Raw genomic sequence first — 16714 nt, 5'->3', positions numbered from 1 at the left:
ACCAGCCCCACCACCCTCGGCACTTTTCCCTGCAACCGCAGGAAGTGCTACACCTGCTCCTACACCTCTCCCCTCACCCCCATCTTAGGCCCCAAGAAGACCTTCCACATCAAGCAGATGTTCACCTGCACATCTGTTAATGTGGTATACTGTATCCGCTGTCACCGATGTGGCCTCCTCTACATCGGGGAAACCAAGCAGAGACTTGGAGACCGCTTTGTGGAACGCCTACGCTCAGTTCGCAACAAAATGACTGCACCTCCCAGTCGCGAACCACTTCAACTCCCCCTCCCAATCCTTGGACGACATGCTCATCCTGGGCCTCCTCCAGTGCCACAACAATGCCACCCGAGGGTTGCAGGAACAGCATCTCATATTTCGCTTGGGAACCCTGCAGCCCAATGGTATCAATGTGGATTTCACAAGCTTCAAAATCTCCCCTCCCCAGGCTGCATCCCAAAACCAGCCCAGCTCGTACCCGCCTCCCTAACCTGTCCTTCCTTTCTCCCACCTATCCACTCCACCCACCTCCCACCTCCCAACCTCATCCCCACCTCGTTGACCTGTCTGTCTTCCCTTGACTGACCAACCCCATCCTAACTCACCACCTATACTCACCTTTACTAGCTCCATCCCCACCTCCTTGACCTGTCTGTCTCCTCTCCACCTATCTTCTCCTCTATCCATCTTCCAAAGCCTCCCCCTCTCTCTCTCTATTTATTTTAGAATCCCCTTCCCCTCCCCCATTTCTGAAGAAGGGTCCAGACCCGAAACGTCAGCCTTCCTGCTCCTCTGATGCTGCTTGGTCTGCTGAGTTTATCCTGCTCTACACCTTGTTATCTCAGATGCTCCAGCATCAGCAGTTCCTACTAACTCTGACTTGGTGAGCAGCTCTTTTCTCATCCTAAAGCCAAATATCTTGAAATTCATTACCCACGTTATTCTCGCAGTGATCAAATTGGAAAGAAGCAGACAGCCTCAAAGGGAGTTGCCTCAACCTAAGCCAACTGAATAAAGTCATATCCCATTGACTTTTCCATTGTAAATGGTTTAAATTGTTTGAACTGTACTGTGTATTGGTCAGGTGGGAATACTTTGTATAAAAATTATGCGTTTTTTTTTGGAAAATAAAGTCATATGTTACAATGCCAAACACAGAAGGCTTGTGATTAGGGGGACAGTGCTGTCACCAGTCCTCCTTTCTAATTTCGTACTCAACCTTTGCAGAGATATTACTACACAACACTGGAGCAGGTGGGTCTTGAACCCAGATCTCCTGGATCGGAGATAGGGACACTACGACGGTGCTTCAAGAGCCCCTATTAATCTTCTTTTGTATGCAATGGCTAACTGCCTATCTAATTAGCAAAGAGGATAAATCACTACAGAGTGTTAATGAGAAAAGGTACTTCTCTTACACAGTTAAGATTTAGTTTGTTGCATGATAGCAATAGGAAAGTTATACTGATGACTTAGATATAATTGCAAAGACAATTAGGGCCAGAGACTTCACATCTGCTTCTAGCAAGACTTCACATTACAATTCTTCATCTTAAAGGCTATATGACATCGTCAGATTGCATAGAGTCTTTCAGAACTATTACCTTTTGCAACCTCTACCTCCAAACATTTTTTCCCCATATCTAACAGTTTCACATGCAGTATCTCCTACCAAGTCTCTGACTTTATTACTTCAAGTGATCTGGAGGTTCCAATATTTTTTCCAGAATGTTTTCTCTTCTGACTTGGAAGGTTGTTGGCTCTTATACTCGAGAACTGTTGACCTTGATTCTGATCTTGACCTTGATTGGTCTGTGAACCATTTCACTGCTAGAGGATCTTTTATCTCTTGAAATCTCTTTCACAGAGGACGTAATTCTGCTAAACCTAGTAAATCTTAACCACTAAACCTTATCTGGAGCATCCCTTAATCTCTTTAATTCCCTTCACAGAGATGGGGTGTCTTTTAATTTCATGAATGTCCACAATGGAAAATGGTTACTGTGTTGAAGCAATAACTTACTTTCTCACAATATCCTGAAATACCAGAACAGGAAAATTCTTCTCTGCCATATCCTGGATCTTCGTAACAGATCATTTGTTTTGATTGACCTTGTCTTGAATTTGGTACATTAGTTTCCCTCCTCTAGGATCAAATGCAGCTCATCTCCATCTTGTTCAAGCAAATCTTTACTTATAAAACACTGATATATCTGTGTTGAAGGATGTAAGGTCTTTATTTCAACTTATTGATTATATTGAAAATCTGTAGTTGCTCTTTCTGGTTGTTTTACTGGTGAATTAGACATTTTCACATTCACAGTCCCATTACTAGATGACAGCTGCTTACTCAGCATTAGCTACGTTATTAGTACTGATGATTCTTCTGCGGAAATTGAAGAATTGAAACGTTGCTCTTGAACTTATGTTGACTCATCATTGCCATAAAAGCTAAATTTGCTGTATTGGTTTGTTCAATAGGCTATTTTGCTGTCGGAACAACTTCACTTAAAGATTTGTCTATAAGCTAAAGTGGGTTGTACTACTTATTCTTGTTCTCAGTAGTTACTTCTTCTGGCAAACTTTGCTGATAATTGTCCTCTGAATTTTCTTCAATGAGGATAGGAATGAAAAACATTTCTATAAGTCCTGTAAAGCCTAATTCCTGCTTACAATATGAAACTGCCAACACTGTGCTAGCAGAGGTAACCTCAGTAAATTCATTGTTTTATTGGGCTCCACTGTAAGTCTAAGAAACCTTGTGAAACCCTCTACTGGCTGCTCTCACTGGCTGATCAACAATGGTTTGTTTCTGAACCATTTGTTCTCTTTGAACATGCTGAACTCTTTCTGCCACAAGCACGTTGAGGTAAAGATGTGCATGTAGGGTCAAGAGAGGGAAGTATTGACTTTGAACCTCGTACACACCTTCAATTCTTGTATGCTATTTGAATTGCAGTTTTTCTTGTAACATGCCTTCAATCTCAGAGATTGTACCACCTGGAGCATGTAGTTTGAGTTTTATAAGCTGTATCCTCTCTTATTTTCAGCCATGGTATTGGATCTGACAAGACAGTAACACGTGTTCCTGTATAAAGACTAAAATTAATGAGATATCCAAAACTGGTTCTGTTGAAGCATTACTTTCCACGAGGTGTGCCTCTGGTCTCTAACGTATTGAGCTCTTTGTGTGTGTAACTTCCATCAAATAACACCGGCCTGGAAATGTGTGTTGCTTCTGCACATCGTGTGGAAGTAACCTATAGCTTTACAGATATCATAACTGGTCACTCTTTGAGGCTGTGGGGCATAATTGTTCCACTGAACTGATTACCTGCTCATTACCTTATTATCTTCTGTTTGGTCTTTTCTTTGCATTGACTTATCCAGTATGTCTGTAGGATATAAATATCTTATAAAATGGATAGGTTTAGTCGGTCTCCTGTTGTCCTTCTCCCCTCAGGATTTTTCTGAGAGTCTTCTTAATTTCTGCTCCCTGCATAATTTGAATATTGTTCTTCAAAATCAAGTCTCCTTTGGACTTTAATAAATCTGATAAAGACTCATTGTAAAGACCACGTCTTTCTATTTTTCTGTATTTTTGGTTGGAGGCTCAAATGGGAAAATAACTAGTTTAAAAGCAAAGGATTTTTGGTTCATTGCTGAACTTTTTAAAAGCAAGTTACCTGGCACTCATTGCAAGCAAAACCTAGTTATAGACAAGCTAGAGCCAGGAGGTTGTATATGAATGGAGCTTCAATTGGCAAGAAGTAGCTGATAGGTCTAAGGATTAGTAATCAATTATCGATGACAAAGTTGTGATTTCCCAGTGAGGTGTAATATCACCAATAATTCCAGCAACAATTCTGTCTTTTATGAATTTGACTTTTAAAGCTTCATTGTTACAGCTCTCCACTAATTTACAGAAACCATTCATGAAATTATCTATGGATTCCCTGGCTGGTGAATCTGTCTGTAAAATCTTGCACTTTCAAGCACTTTATATGCTTCCAAATTGAAGCAATTATCAAGGGTTGTTAGAACATCTTCAAAAATATCTGTGCTTTATTTTCTTTCTGGTAATTTACAACATCATCAGCTGTAGGACTTAGTGAATGCAATAGAGTATTTACTTGCTCAGCTTGACATTTGGTACTTAATTTGGAAGCAATTCTGTATTGTAAGAACTGGTTTTTCTAAGATATTCAATCACATTGTCTGATTGGCCCATCTCTCAGGTTAAATGCTTTTAATAGTGTTCTTATCCATTCCATTTCTTCTTAATATGGTTATTTATGCACATTCCTTTAAAGATATTATAAATCTGTAGCATCTTGGTATTGTTTTATTCTGTTTTCCTCAAAAATTTAATGATTCTGCATTATACAATGCTGGTGCAATCTTAAGGCTTTGAATCCTCTACTAAAGCAATGTTATTTTAGTTCATTGTTCTTAAAGTTTCTTCAAACCTTTAAAAACTCTATACCTAAGAACATAAGAACTTGGAGCAGGAGTAGACAATTCAGCCCCTCGAGCCTGCTCCATCATTCAATTGATCACGGCTGATCTCAACTCTGCCTCAAATCCACTTTCCTGCCCGCTCTTCAGCCTTTAACCCATTACTAATTAAAAGAATCTGTCCATCATCTCTTTAAATTTATTCAGTGTCCTGGCATCCACTGCACTCTGGGGTACTGAATTCCACAGATTCATGACACTTAGACAGAAGTAATTCCTCCTCATCTCCTCTGTTTAAATTTGCCACACTTTATCCTAAAACAATGACCTCTCATTCTAGATCATTGCTAAATAATAGTAATGTTGCAGTAGTTTATTTATCTGCAAGCATTTAAACTCTATAGTACAATGATGCTATCGTATTTTGTTCCGATAAAGCTTTACATGCTGTATTATGGCAATGCCATAGGGTGCTACTTTTACATTTCAAATCCTTCCTTACAGTGACACTGTATCTTTGTACTGTTTACTAGGGATTTTCCCACCATTGTCCTGTTCCAAATGATGGTTTCCCACTCTGTGGAGGTTTTCTTGCTTTCTACAGCCCAGCTGGAGGTTTCCTGTTCCTTCACTAACCACATGGATGTTTTGCTGCCTTTCATGGTTTACAACACGATGCACATTCCCTCACACACATTTGGAAACAAAATCCTGTGTCTGTGGTGTTCTCATTACTACATGCAGCAAATACATTTAAAGGAATGAACCATTTGTTACATATTTCCATGTGTTGCAACAGATAGCTGTTAAGTGTTAGACTGAGCTAACAGAATTGTTTAAATTTGTACATTTTGTTCTATGTTGTGCATACTAGGACTCACTGGCAGCATTACTAATGCATCAAATTATGTGAAGTCATTCAAGGGGTTACAGGAGGTCATGGCAAATGCAAAATGCTGTCTGGTTTGATCATTTTAGTCATTCCATGTAATTTGGTTGATGTGCTGTACTGTATTACATTACAGTTCCCTTTGCACCCATGAAATCTAATGCTGCTTGGCATCTAGCTTCTATTCACCTCTTCTTTTGCCGTTTGGTTTTTGGAAAATTCTGTAAATGTTGGGATTTCTGGCTCTTGCAATTAGGGGCAGTGACACCACAGGGACTAAGATATAGGATATTTTTGGCATGCATTCTGTCTCCCTGCCTCCATTCCAGATTCTGCAATTGTCCCTAATACCTTTCCTTACCCTCTGCTAATAGTTAATGCCCAAGTTGGTAACGATACCAGGAAATCTGAGCCTTCTTAAATGATGTCAGAGTAAGCAGCCATGGTAACTTCAATATACACATCTGGATGGCTTCTGGGAAGTGTTTGGTTGTTTCCAGATTCCACCTGAAACCAACCACTGACTATTTCAGCCACATTTTTCCCTTAGGTGTCCCAGCACACCTCTGTCCTGAATCATATCTCTCTGTAGCTTCTCTCTGATCCCTCTATGAGGCTCACTCCTGCATCCTCGAACCCCTTCTGACCCAGCTCTTCTTCACACTTTCACCAGTCCCCAGTCTAGTATTCACAGACTTCAGGAATGCCCACCTTCTCTTAGGGTCCGTCCTCCCAACTGTTCAAAAGTAACAGAACAAGGATAATAGTATTTTCGTAGTAGATATATTTTTTCAGATTAAAAACAACACTTCTGAAAATTGAATGAAGAGTGATGATGGTGTAATGGTAATGTCACTGGGTTAGTAAGCGAGAGGCCTAGCTTAATACCATGGGGTCATGGGTTAAAATCCCACTATGGCAAGGTGGTAATGTAGTGCTGGGGAAGAAAATCTGCCAACTTTACCTGATCTGCTCTACAAATGATTCTCGTCCTATGGCAACGTTTAACTGCCTTTGGAAATTGCCTGGCATTTTGGGATAGACAAACAAATTCTGACCTTGCCAGCAACAACCCCATCCCACAAAAGAACAAAGTGTGAGGGGACACAAATTTCCTAAACTGAACCTTTCGTCAAAATTATTTGAAGCAATCACCGCCTTTTTGTGGTACAGTTCCCATTTTGTGTAACGCACCATTTGTAGGGTGTGATTTTTTTTTTTTAAGAAGAACTTGTGTCTCACATTCTCAACTGTTTAAAATCCATCCCATTAAATATGCAGGAGGGAGTTGATTGCAATGCAGTGATAATTTCATATAAATGGTTTAACTGCAACAGCTGCTGATTATTTTAAAGAATGCATGCATTCTGATTGTAGGGTCGGTTCCACCCCATCATTGAGGTCCAGGATGCCTCTTTTTCTATGATGAGCAGTGAGATTAACATATACAACGACATGTGCAATCAGCAAAAAAGTTCAAGCTCTTTTAATGGAATCTTCAAAACACACAAAGTCTACCAGACAGGAGAACAAGGGCACCACCACCGTCAAATTCCCCTCACCATACTGACTTCAAACTATGTCATCGTTGCTTCAGTCACTGGGTCCAAATCTTGAAACTCCCCTCTGAATGGCATTGTGGATTTACCTGCACCACTTAGACTGCAGCGGTTCAAGGCGGCAACTCATTGCCTACTATTCCAAGGACAATTAGGAATAGGCAATAAATATTGACCTTGCCACTGACGTCCATGTCTCATGAATAAATTAAAAAACACTCAATAAATCTTTCAGTCCAGTGGATAAAGCAAAGCATAGAATGGGAGTAATCCATAAAGACCAAGAAAAGATTCAATCTGATTTCACAACTTAAATAAAATTAGGTAATGGAAAGATAACTAGCCTCCCAAATGCCTGATAGCTTCTTCTTCTTCACATCTACAGCCTTCATCTGTTTTCATAGTCAGACTTGCACAAAACATGTCACTTCTACCCTGCAACCAGGGGCTGTAGATTGAGAGGGGCATATCTCTGCATCAACTATAACTGACCAGGAGATCTCCTGCAAGCACCACTTGCCACAGGCATATCAGGATCTACAGGTTGTTAATCAACCTGTTTGACCATGTTACAAACACATGTTCCATGATCAACAAGTCCTGGAATGGGAATTGAACCCAGAGCTTCTGTCACATGACTGCCGCAACAAAGACTTCCCTACATGCCTGATATGATGTGAGTTAACAGTGTGTGTTCAATTCCTGTACTGGCTGAAGTTACCATTGAGGTCCCACTTTCTCAACTTCACCCCTCGCTGAGGCTCCCCACTAGTCATCTTTCTTTTTCTGTCTCTAACAAGAGTATGGGACTATGGTTACTTTACCCTTTACTGTGTGCAACCTGGATCATCTACATTATTGACTGTTTCCTAGGAATAGCATTGGTTTGCCATGTTTAGGGGCAGTAATGATCCCAACAAGTTGTACTAAAAAAATGATCATAGCACTTGAGAATAGCATATTCAGCGCACTGCTCCAGCTCACCTGAGTCATGTGCTTTGTCTGGCTATTAACACCAGCCCCTGTTAGACTTTCCGCCTTGATCCCAGCTGCCTGTAACTTGTCACTACTCTTGATCCAGCCCAGCATGGCATGAGTGCTCTGTCGTGTTTTTGTGAAGACAATCCCTCGGGAGTTTGAGTCCTTGAATCGCCTCAGGAGAGTTTGCTCCAATTTGTCCAGCTTCGGATTTTCATACGCTTTATTTAAGGCAAGTAAGTGCAGCTTGGTTTTATAATCTAATGAGAGGAGCAAAGAGTGAGTGGATGGGAAAAACATAAACAATCATTAATTAACAAATTGACCGTTAAATGGATCCATTCATTCTCCTAACATTTGTATGAAATTACAATATGTTTACATAAAATAAAATCCTGGTATTTCTCATACAAACTGTATTTTTTCTTTCTCTTATCTCCCAGGCCTCTCCTGATGTGCAAGTCTTCTTGAAATATTATCTGCTGTCGTGTCTACTCTTTAATAAATAAGCCTCGCCAGTGAGTGTAGCCAATCCTATTTGACTGTGGAAGCATCACTGTAGAACCTCACTGTTCACCGGATGTATATACACTTTCACCTCCAACACTATTAATGCACAGTAGCAACAGTGTTTTGCTATCTACTGTATAAGATACACGGTAATAAGTCACCAAGACTCCTTTGGCAGCATCTTCCTAAATCATGTCTGACAAGGGCAGAAAATGCATGGGAACACCATCATCTTGAGGTCCTCCACTAAGCCACCCAACTCTTGACCAAGAACTAGGTCACTGTCACTTGGCCAGAGGATTGGAATTCACTTCTTAACAGCACTGTGGATGAACCAGCACCATATGGACTGCAGCAGTTTCTTTAAAAAGTATTTGCAGGTGTGGATGGGCATCAGTGGCTAGGCCAGAAGTTATTGCACATCTCTTATTGAGCATGAAGAGGGGCTGGTGAGCAATATTCTTGAGCCATTGCGATTAGAGTGAAGGAAGGAATGTAGCAGTAATGTCACTGGACCAGTAATCCAGAGGCTCTGTAGATGGAGTATCTTACAGCCACGGTGCACTAATGCTGAATGGGGTATCAAGCAGGCAACTTCTTTCTGGACGGTACCAAGGTTCTTAAGTGTTATTATTGGCATATTTATCCAGGTAATGTAGGGCAATTGTCACATTCCTGACTAGTACCTTGTACATGGTGGGCAGGTTCTGAGTCATGAGATGAGTTACTCTTCTCATAATTCTCTATTTCTGACCTACTCTTGTAGCCACAGTATTTTAATGGTAGGTCCAGTTCAGTTTCTAGTCAATGATTACACACAGGATGTTGATGGTGGAGGATTTAGTGATGGTAATGCAACTGAATGTCAAGGGAAGATGGTTAGTTAGAGATGGTCATTGCCTGATACTTATTGTGATGCAAATGTTATTTGCCACTTCTCAGGCCAAGCCTGGATATTGCCCAAGTCTTTCTGCATTTGGACACAAACTGTTTCACTATCTGAAGGGCCTTGAATGATGTCAAGCATTGTACAAACATTGACAAATGTTCCCACTTTTGATCCTACGATGAAAGGAAGGTCATTGACGAAGCAGATGAAGTTGGTTGGGCTTAGGACACCACCCTGAGAAATTACTCTAGAAATCACAGAATGACTATATTGTGGAATCAGGCCATTTGGCCCATCAGGTCCACACCAAATCTCCGAGGAGCATCCCACCCAGACACATCCCATCCCTGTAATCCTGCATTTCACATGGCCTGCTCAACTTTGGATTGTAACAGGAAAATGGAGCACTGGGAGGAGACATAGGGAGAATGAATCCTTACCATTAAATACTTTGAGGAGGAACCCATCTGTTTGATCAAGACTATTTTTGCTGCTCTCCTCAGTACTGTAGAATTCTGCAAGGTTCTGAAAGGCATCAATCATGCGCACTGTGTCATTGATCAGAAGGGAATCATTGTATTTCCGGAGGTGAAGGGCACAGTTACGCTTTTTTCTGTCAAAAGTAATGGCTCCTGGCAACATCCAAATATAGAATTGTTGTTAGTCATGCAGAATTCTTACATGGCCTGGAAATACAGTTATGTCCAAGATCAGATTTGAGGAATATATGCTGTATGCGCCTAATTGTGTAGATGCAGGAACTTCTAAAAAGTGAATGCTGGCCAGCTCATTATCATTAACTGTTATTTTTCTAACAATCTTTAGTCTATTGTTTCTGGTTTACTCTGAAACCCAGGGACATTTTATGAACTGTCGAGCAGCCATAAGTCTGCTGGTAGTAATCTCACTTGTCAGTCACAAGACTCAATGTTCTTGAATCTACTTTTGAACAGAATCAAGGCTAACATCCTGATCCCTTACTGAAGGAGCACCAAGCTACTGGAAGTGACATATCAGTTGTTAAACTAAGTCAGATTTGCCCTCTCATGTGAACTTACAAGGTTCCACAACACTGTTTAGAGGAAGATGAGTGCAGTTGTCTCCAGCGTCCCAGCCAATATTCATCCCTCCAACATTACATAAACAGATAATCTGGTTATTATCGAATGGCTGTATGTGGGACTTTGACATTTTCCAGTCAATCTCTTCAGAGGTGTTATTACACACTTCTGGAACAAGTGGGACTTAAACACAGGCCTGTTTAACCAGAGATAGGGAGACTACTATTCTACCACAAGAGCCTTTATTAATGTACAGGGGATCCCCAATTTACAACGTCCAACTTATGAGTGCAATCTCATATAAGGGTTTAATTTTAAAGATCCGATGCATGAATGTTTTCTGTACTTATAAACGGCTCCTTTATATTGTCCTGTATTGTGTTCGACTTGCGTACAAATCGATTTGCGAATGGAACACATTTGCAGACTGGGCACTGCCTGCATACATTTTTTGTTTTAAATCTACCTATTCAGGCGTGCTATGACACACCTCAGGAGCAGGTGGAACTTGAACCCAAGTCTACTGGCTGAGAGGCAGAGATACGATCACTATGCCACAAGGGCTCTTAAAACCAGGAATCTGTTCTTTTGCAGGACATTAATGTACACAGATTGGCTGCTGCATTTCACACATCAAAGCAGTGACTATCTTTTAATTAATTGGCTGTAAAGTGCTGTGTGATGTATGATGACTATGAAGAGTGCTACATAAATACAAGTCCCTCTTTTCAAGTCCCCCAGTTCTGAGGAAGGGTCACCGGACCGGCAACATTAACTCTGATTTTTTCTTCACAGATGCTGCCAGACTTGAACTTCCAGCAACTTCTGTTTTCGTCCCTCTTTCCTTTGCTTGGCAGCTGATTTTGGTATTAGTTATTTGGAGCACCCTATATGATTCCTTCTTTTTCTCAACAGGGCTGTGTTTAATGTTTTGATTTCTCAAGTAAATCTATGCCGTTGAGAGGTATAGCATACCTCCAATTTGGTGTTTTACATTTCCTGATTTTGCTTATCTTCTGAAATGATGTAAATTATCTATGCCTTGTTGCAAAGTGGTCACAATGTAAACCATTCCCTCACCTTCTTTCTCCAACTCCACAACTGATTGCTCATAAATCTGTGACCCGAAAAGACCCAAAATTGAAGGTACGTTCAAATAGGAGTGGATAGTTCTCATCATCACTTTAATTGTGTCCCCAAAGGGGTCCTGGATGATCATGGGAAGAAAAAGTAAGAATCAAATTAGAAAGAGCTGTTTAAAACAAAATTCCAAATTTGTGAGGTAAAACAATCTCTTTTCTTCATGTTTTTAAAATTTTAAAATTTCAGGTTTTCTATATTTTAGTTTGATTGAAAGGGAAGGAATATATATGGTATGGTCTCAATGAAAATTCAGTGGTTCAATAGCTCGTGTAATCTAGCTCATGTAAAGCTGAACTATACCCTTGCACCATGTTAACCTTAAGCACAGCTGAAGTGACAATGATGCACAGTGAACTAGTGTATAGTCCATTCGTTCATAGCATTAAGTTAGTCATTAGATTACTGAAACAAAAACAGAAATTGCTGGAGAAACTCAGCACATCTGACAACATCTGTGGGAAGAAAGCAGGTTAACGTTTCGCCGAGCAACTCTGAGCAGTCTGAAGAGTCACCAGACTTAAAACATTAACTCTACTTTCTTCCGACAGATGCTGCCAGACCTGCTGAGTTTCTCCAGCAATAGAACATAGAACATAGAACAGTACAGCACAGTACAGGCCCTTCGGCCCATGATGTTCTGCCAAACTTTTACCCTAAACCTAAGGTCTATCTAACCTCCACCCCTACCTTATACTATCATCCATATGCCTATCTAATTGCCGCTTAAATGCCCCTAATGAGGCCGACTCCACTACCCGCTCCGGCAACGCATTCCACTCTCCTACCACTCTCTGAGTAAAGAACCTACCTCTGACGTCTCCCCTATATCTACCTCCACTCACTTTAAAACTATGCCCCCTCCTAATAGCTACCTCCACCCTAGGAAAAAGTCTCTGGCTGTCCACCCTATCTATACCTCTGATCATTTTGTACCCCTCCATCAAGTCACCTCACATCCTTCGTCGTTCTAAAGAGAAAAGCCTTAGTTCTCTCACCCTTTCCTCGTAAGACCTTCCCTCCATTCCAGGCAACATCCTGGTAAATCTCCTCTGCACCTTTTCCGACACTTCCACATCTTTCCTGTTATTTTTCTGTTTTTGTTTCAGATCTCCAACATCTGCACTTCTTTTTTGATATTCATTTACTGATATGTTATCTGACGTAAGTGGATAGGAGAGGGTCGGTGCAGTAGAAATCAATGCAATGAGAATGAGATGGAATGGGTGCAGCCCATACATTTTGAAACTCTCACTATTTGTGGTCATTCATGTTAGCTGTAGATTTATCTCAGTGGCAGAAGGTCCAGTGGGGAACAGAGGAGTATATCCAGGGAGTGACATAAGTTCATTTCTGTGACAAGGAAATAAATCCTACTTGGAATCAGAGGATGAAAAGGGTGTCTTCCCCATTAGTTTATGAACACACAGTTGGGCAATGTCAGTTACGGTTAAGACATCAGAAAAATTAACAGCCCATGACTGAGTAATGACTGAGTGATTGCAGAGATCACAAAAATAGCTGGAAACTGGAAAATTAAAATCTGTGTGGTTTGGGTGAAGTTAAATTCTGATGTTATGACAAGATATACAATTCCAGTGGTGGGAAATAGTTCAAACTGGGTTAGAGCTTGGCCTGCACTCTGTCCGAGGATGGGAGACCATCAGAAATCTGCCCCGACCGAGTCCCGGGCTTGGAGTTCTCCCAGGAGGGATAACATCCCGGATTCACTCCCTTCCCACGGTGGGGGGTCGTTCAAACTGGGTCAGAGCATATCCTGCACCCTGTCCAAGTGCAGAGGGATCTTACACAAATATTCAGACACGTTAAATAATAATTGCCAGGGCTGTAAATCTGGATGAGAGATTTGATAATAAAATTAGAATGTTACATAAAATTTTGTGCTTAAATCAGTTTTTTGCTTACATGGTGTTGTGTGATTAGATATAAAAACTGTCTGATTTCAGCTTGTTACGTAGCTCAATCAAACGATCTAAGGAGAAAGTAAATTGAGCAGATAACAGGATGTTTCCCAATGGGAGAGGAAGACTTGCCCAAACATATACTAATATTAACCACTATTCTGGCCCTTTGCACAAACAGCAATAGAGAAGAACCACAGACCCTCTACCCAGTTTCTTGGTGAGGGAGTGATGCACACAGTCTACAACCCTGAGGAATGGAGATGATTCCTACAAAGGTAGGTGGGATAGCAAGTGGGCATGAGTTAATTCTACTAACTAGGGCACTAAGAAGCATGGCAACAAAGCTTTGAGAGACCATGATAATCAGTATGTGTAGGAGTAGGGGCTATTGCTGAGTTTTTGTTTATGTCGGAATATGAGTCTAAATTTATTCAGAAAATTAGCCTAGGATAGCTTGCGAAAGAAGGTTTCCATCAATATTTCTCTACAGAAGAGTATTTGAGATTGAGAATTTATCACATGGTAGATTATAAATAGCATAATCTAGTGTGTACCATTTTGCTATACTGTTAGGAAGTTGTAGCAAATAATGGTGCATGAATATTATTTTGCAGATACATATATACATTTATGGGTTTCCTAATTTAAAGTGTGCAGAAGGCAAAGTTTTGTACCTCTTTTCTTTCTTCTGTAATGTCATATATTTTTACAGGCTGAGGGATGCTATCTTTTAGCTCTTTTACACACTCCTTGGAGGATGTTATCATAGCGGCATCCATATTAGCACAGATCTGTCACAAATAGAATATACATTGGACGTCAATAAATTAATACAGTATGTTAACATTACAATTAATGTTCAAATTAACTGTGCTAAGCTCCAAATCAATTATATATTTTTCTTCTGCTGTGTGAATAAGTTGCTTTCCTCAATTCTCTCAGTGCTTGGCAATTTGGAATTGCCCAGTGAGTCCAACAATCAACAGTGCTTAGAATTCCAAATGAATTGAGTAAAGGCATACTGCATCCAAGTACACCAAGGCATTGAACTGGGATGTAAAACTGCCAAAACCCAAATAAATCTTCCAGTTTTATTTCCGTTGTAGATTTACTTTGAACCTACATTCCAAATCTCCTGAAAAGGCCAATTTTATTTATTGAGAAGTCAAGTGCAGCTTTCAAACCAGTGAAATTACTGTTGCAGTGCATGCTCACTCCACATTCAGTCTCATTGACCTTCATTTCAAAGCAGTCTTTTTTTTTAAAAAAAAGCAAAAGCCCATCAGGGCGAGAGTTAATTATAACAATAACTCAAGTGAGACAGAACTTATTAAATGGTTTATTCAGCTTATAACTATTATTTGAACTGTGAGATTAGATGATGGCTTCTGAAATTAGTCTCGGCTACTTGGTTTATGAAGAGAAAAATCCTCATTAACTTGGTTTAGCTCTATTTTTGAGCTGTGGTTTTTGCTAGTGACTGCATGCACACAACATGCATTGTATCACAGTGAGTTGAAAGATGATTCAGCACATAGCAATGCATTTTGCATTAGTATTTACAATAACTAGTATGCAGTTTAGTACATAATATGAACTGGCTGATATTATTGTTACAAAGTCAGCATTTCATGATTACAATTTTCCTTCCAGATTCCAAAGTGATAACTATTAGGACTTTTTCAGTTTACAGCAGAGATATCCAGGGTTTAGTTATTGTGGGCAGAAGAAAACAACACAATAGGCCCTCAGACAAATTTGCCTCATAGTTTGCTTATAATTTAGTTTGCCCATATCAACAGATCTGTGCATTTTAGTTTAAGATTTATTTAGTGAGAAGGCAGTGATATCTTAATAAAAGACGTGCCAAACTTCTGAACCCATGAAACAGAAATTGGACAAACCACCGAATAGGAAATATTAGCACAAAGAGATTGGACTGGCTAAGCTCTTGGGAGGTCAGCGTTGGTGCGCTTCACTGAGGCAACTTAGTCCTGAAGAATGATAATACCCGAAACGTTGACTGCTCCTTTCCTCCATACGCTGCCTGGCTTGCAGTGTTCTTCCAGCCTCCTGTTTGTCTACCTTGGATTCCAGCATCTGCAGTTCTTTTTTGTCTCTAACTGCTTGACATCACTGGTTTAGACATTACAGGCAATTCAGGAACCAGGATTCATGCTAAGGGATGCATTAAAGCTGGGGGCAGCAGCCGCTAAGGCACAGTGGGGAAAGGCCACTGTCTGAGGTCTTCCCGCTATTGTTAAATGAGGAACGGTTAATTATCAGACCCCTCCTGCTGCCTCAAAAGCATACAAATAGAGCCTGGTTCAAGCAAGAGATGCCTTTGATTTGTTTGCATACAGTCAAATGTTTGTTTGTTTCCTCGGTACGTTATTGTACTGAACCAAACAACATTTGTGACTATGTATGTATACAAGGACCTTTTTTTTAATGAATAAAGTATATGTCAAAAAAAAAAGGCAATTCAGGGTAAGAGCAAAAGTTGCCCGAACAGAATTTCTGGGGATATGTCAACGTTAGTCAATATCTGAGAAATGTTTTAAGTGAGAGGTTTCATTGTGACTCAAACGTTGGACGAACCTGTAAGATATGTTTCTTTGCACGTTCCAAAGTGTTGGCTCCATCTGTTCCGGGTGATGCTGTCAATCCAAGGATCTGAGGTAAACCCTTTGTATGCTGATGCTTTTTCTCAATATAGTGTCCCATGATTTTATTATATACTCCATCTTTCTGGGTGTGATGACACTCATCAATTATCAGCAGCGAGAATTCTGCATTTAAAAAAAAAATTAAAAAGCTCTTTCTTAAAGAAGGCTTTGAAAATCCTGAACATTCTTACTTCAAGATTTCATTGCTTGAGTCTGAGTGAGTTCCACCATCAAGAACTAATCTTTCATGAATTATTTCACAAACAAACAATGCACAAATGACAGATCTATTATCAGTATTCAGAATTTTGTAACACAACATTATAAATCAATTACATTAGTAGGCATTAGTAATGACTATCTTACAACATAAATGTCAAAGATTTGTATACAGGAAACCTGGTTGGATGGAATAAATTCGTGAATTCCTAAGAAAATAGTTGAAAATCTCACTATTTCTTAGCAGTCCTGCAATTACAGAAGAGCTACAACAAACCCCTTGTACATAGTCATGATTAATAAAATCATAGAACACCTGTACAAATATCCATAATGAGAGAATGCCCCTCTGAAGAATACAGAACCCATAATTGATTAATTAAATTTAAAAGCAACAGATCCACATTATGGACTTAT

General features: G+C 40.1%; 1 protein-coding gene across 1 annotated transcript in view; it reads right to left on the bottom strand.

Moving 5' to 3' along the window:
• Positions 1-16714, bottom strand: part of dhx58 (DEXH (Asp-Glu-X-His) box polypeptide 58) — a 185665-nt gene that overhangs the window by 158547 nt on the left and 10404 nt on the right. The window contains exons 5-9 of the mRNA XM_048614416.1: positions 16011-16201; positions 14084-14200; positions 11425-11551; positions 9724-9915; positions 7891-8144 (exon numbers count right to left, since the gene is read on the bottom strand). Coding sequence (XP_048470373.1) covers positions 7891-8144; positions 9724-9915; positions 11425-11551; positions 14084-14200; positions 16011-16201 — 881 coding nt within the window. The remainder of the gene's footprint in view (positions 1-7890; positions 8145-9723; positions 9916-11424; positions 11552-14083; positions 14201-16010; positions 16202-16714) is intronic.

This window comes from Rhincodon typus, chromosome 30 (assembly GCF_021869965.1).
Source record: "Rhincodon typus isolate 14 chromosome 30, sRhiTyp1.1, whole genome shotgun sequence".
In the NCBI taxonomy this organism is placed as follows: domain Eukaryota; kingdom Metazoa; phylum Chordata; class Chondrichthyes; order Orectolobiformes; family Rhincodontidae; genus Rhincodon; species Rhincodon typus.
This window is presented reverse-complemented; position numbering and strand designations above follow the sequence as displayed.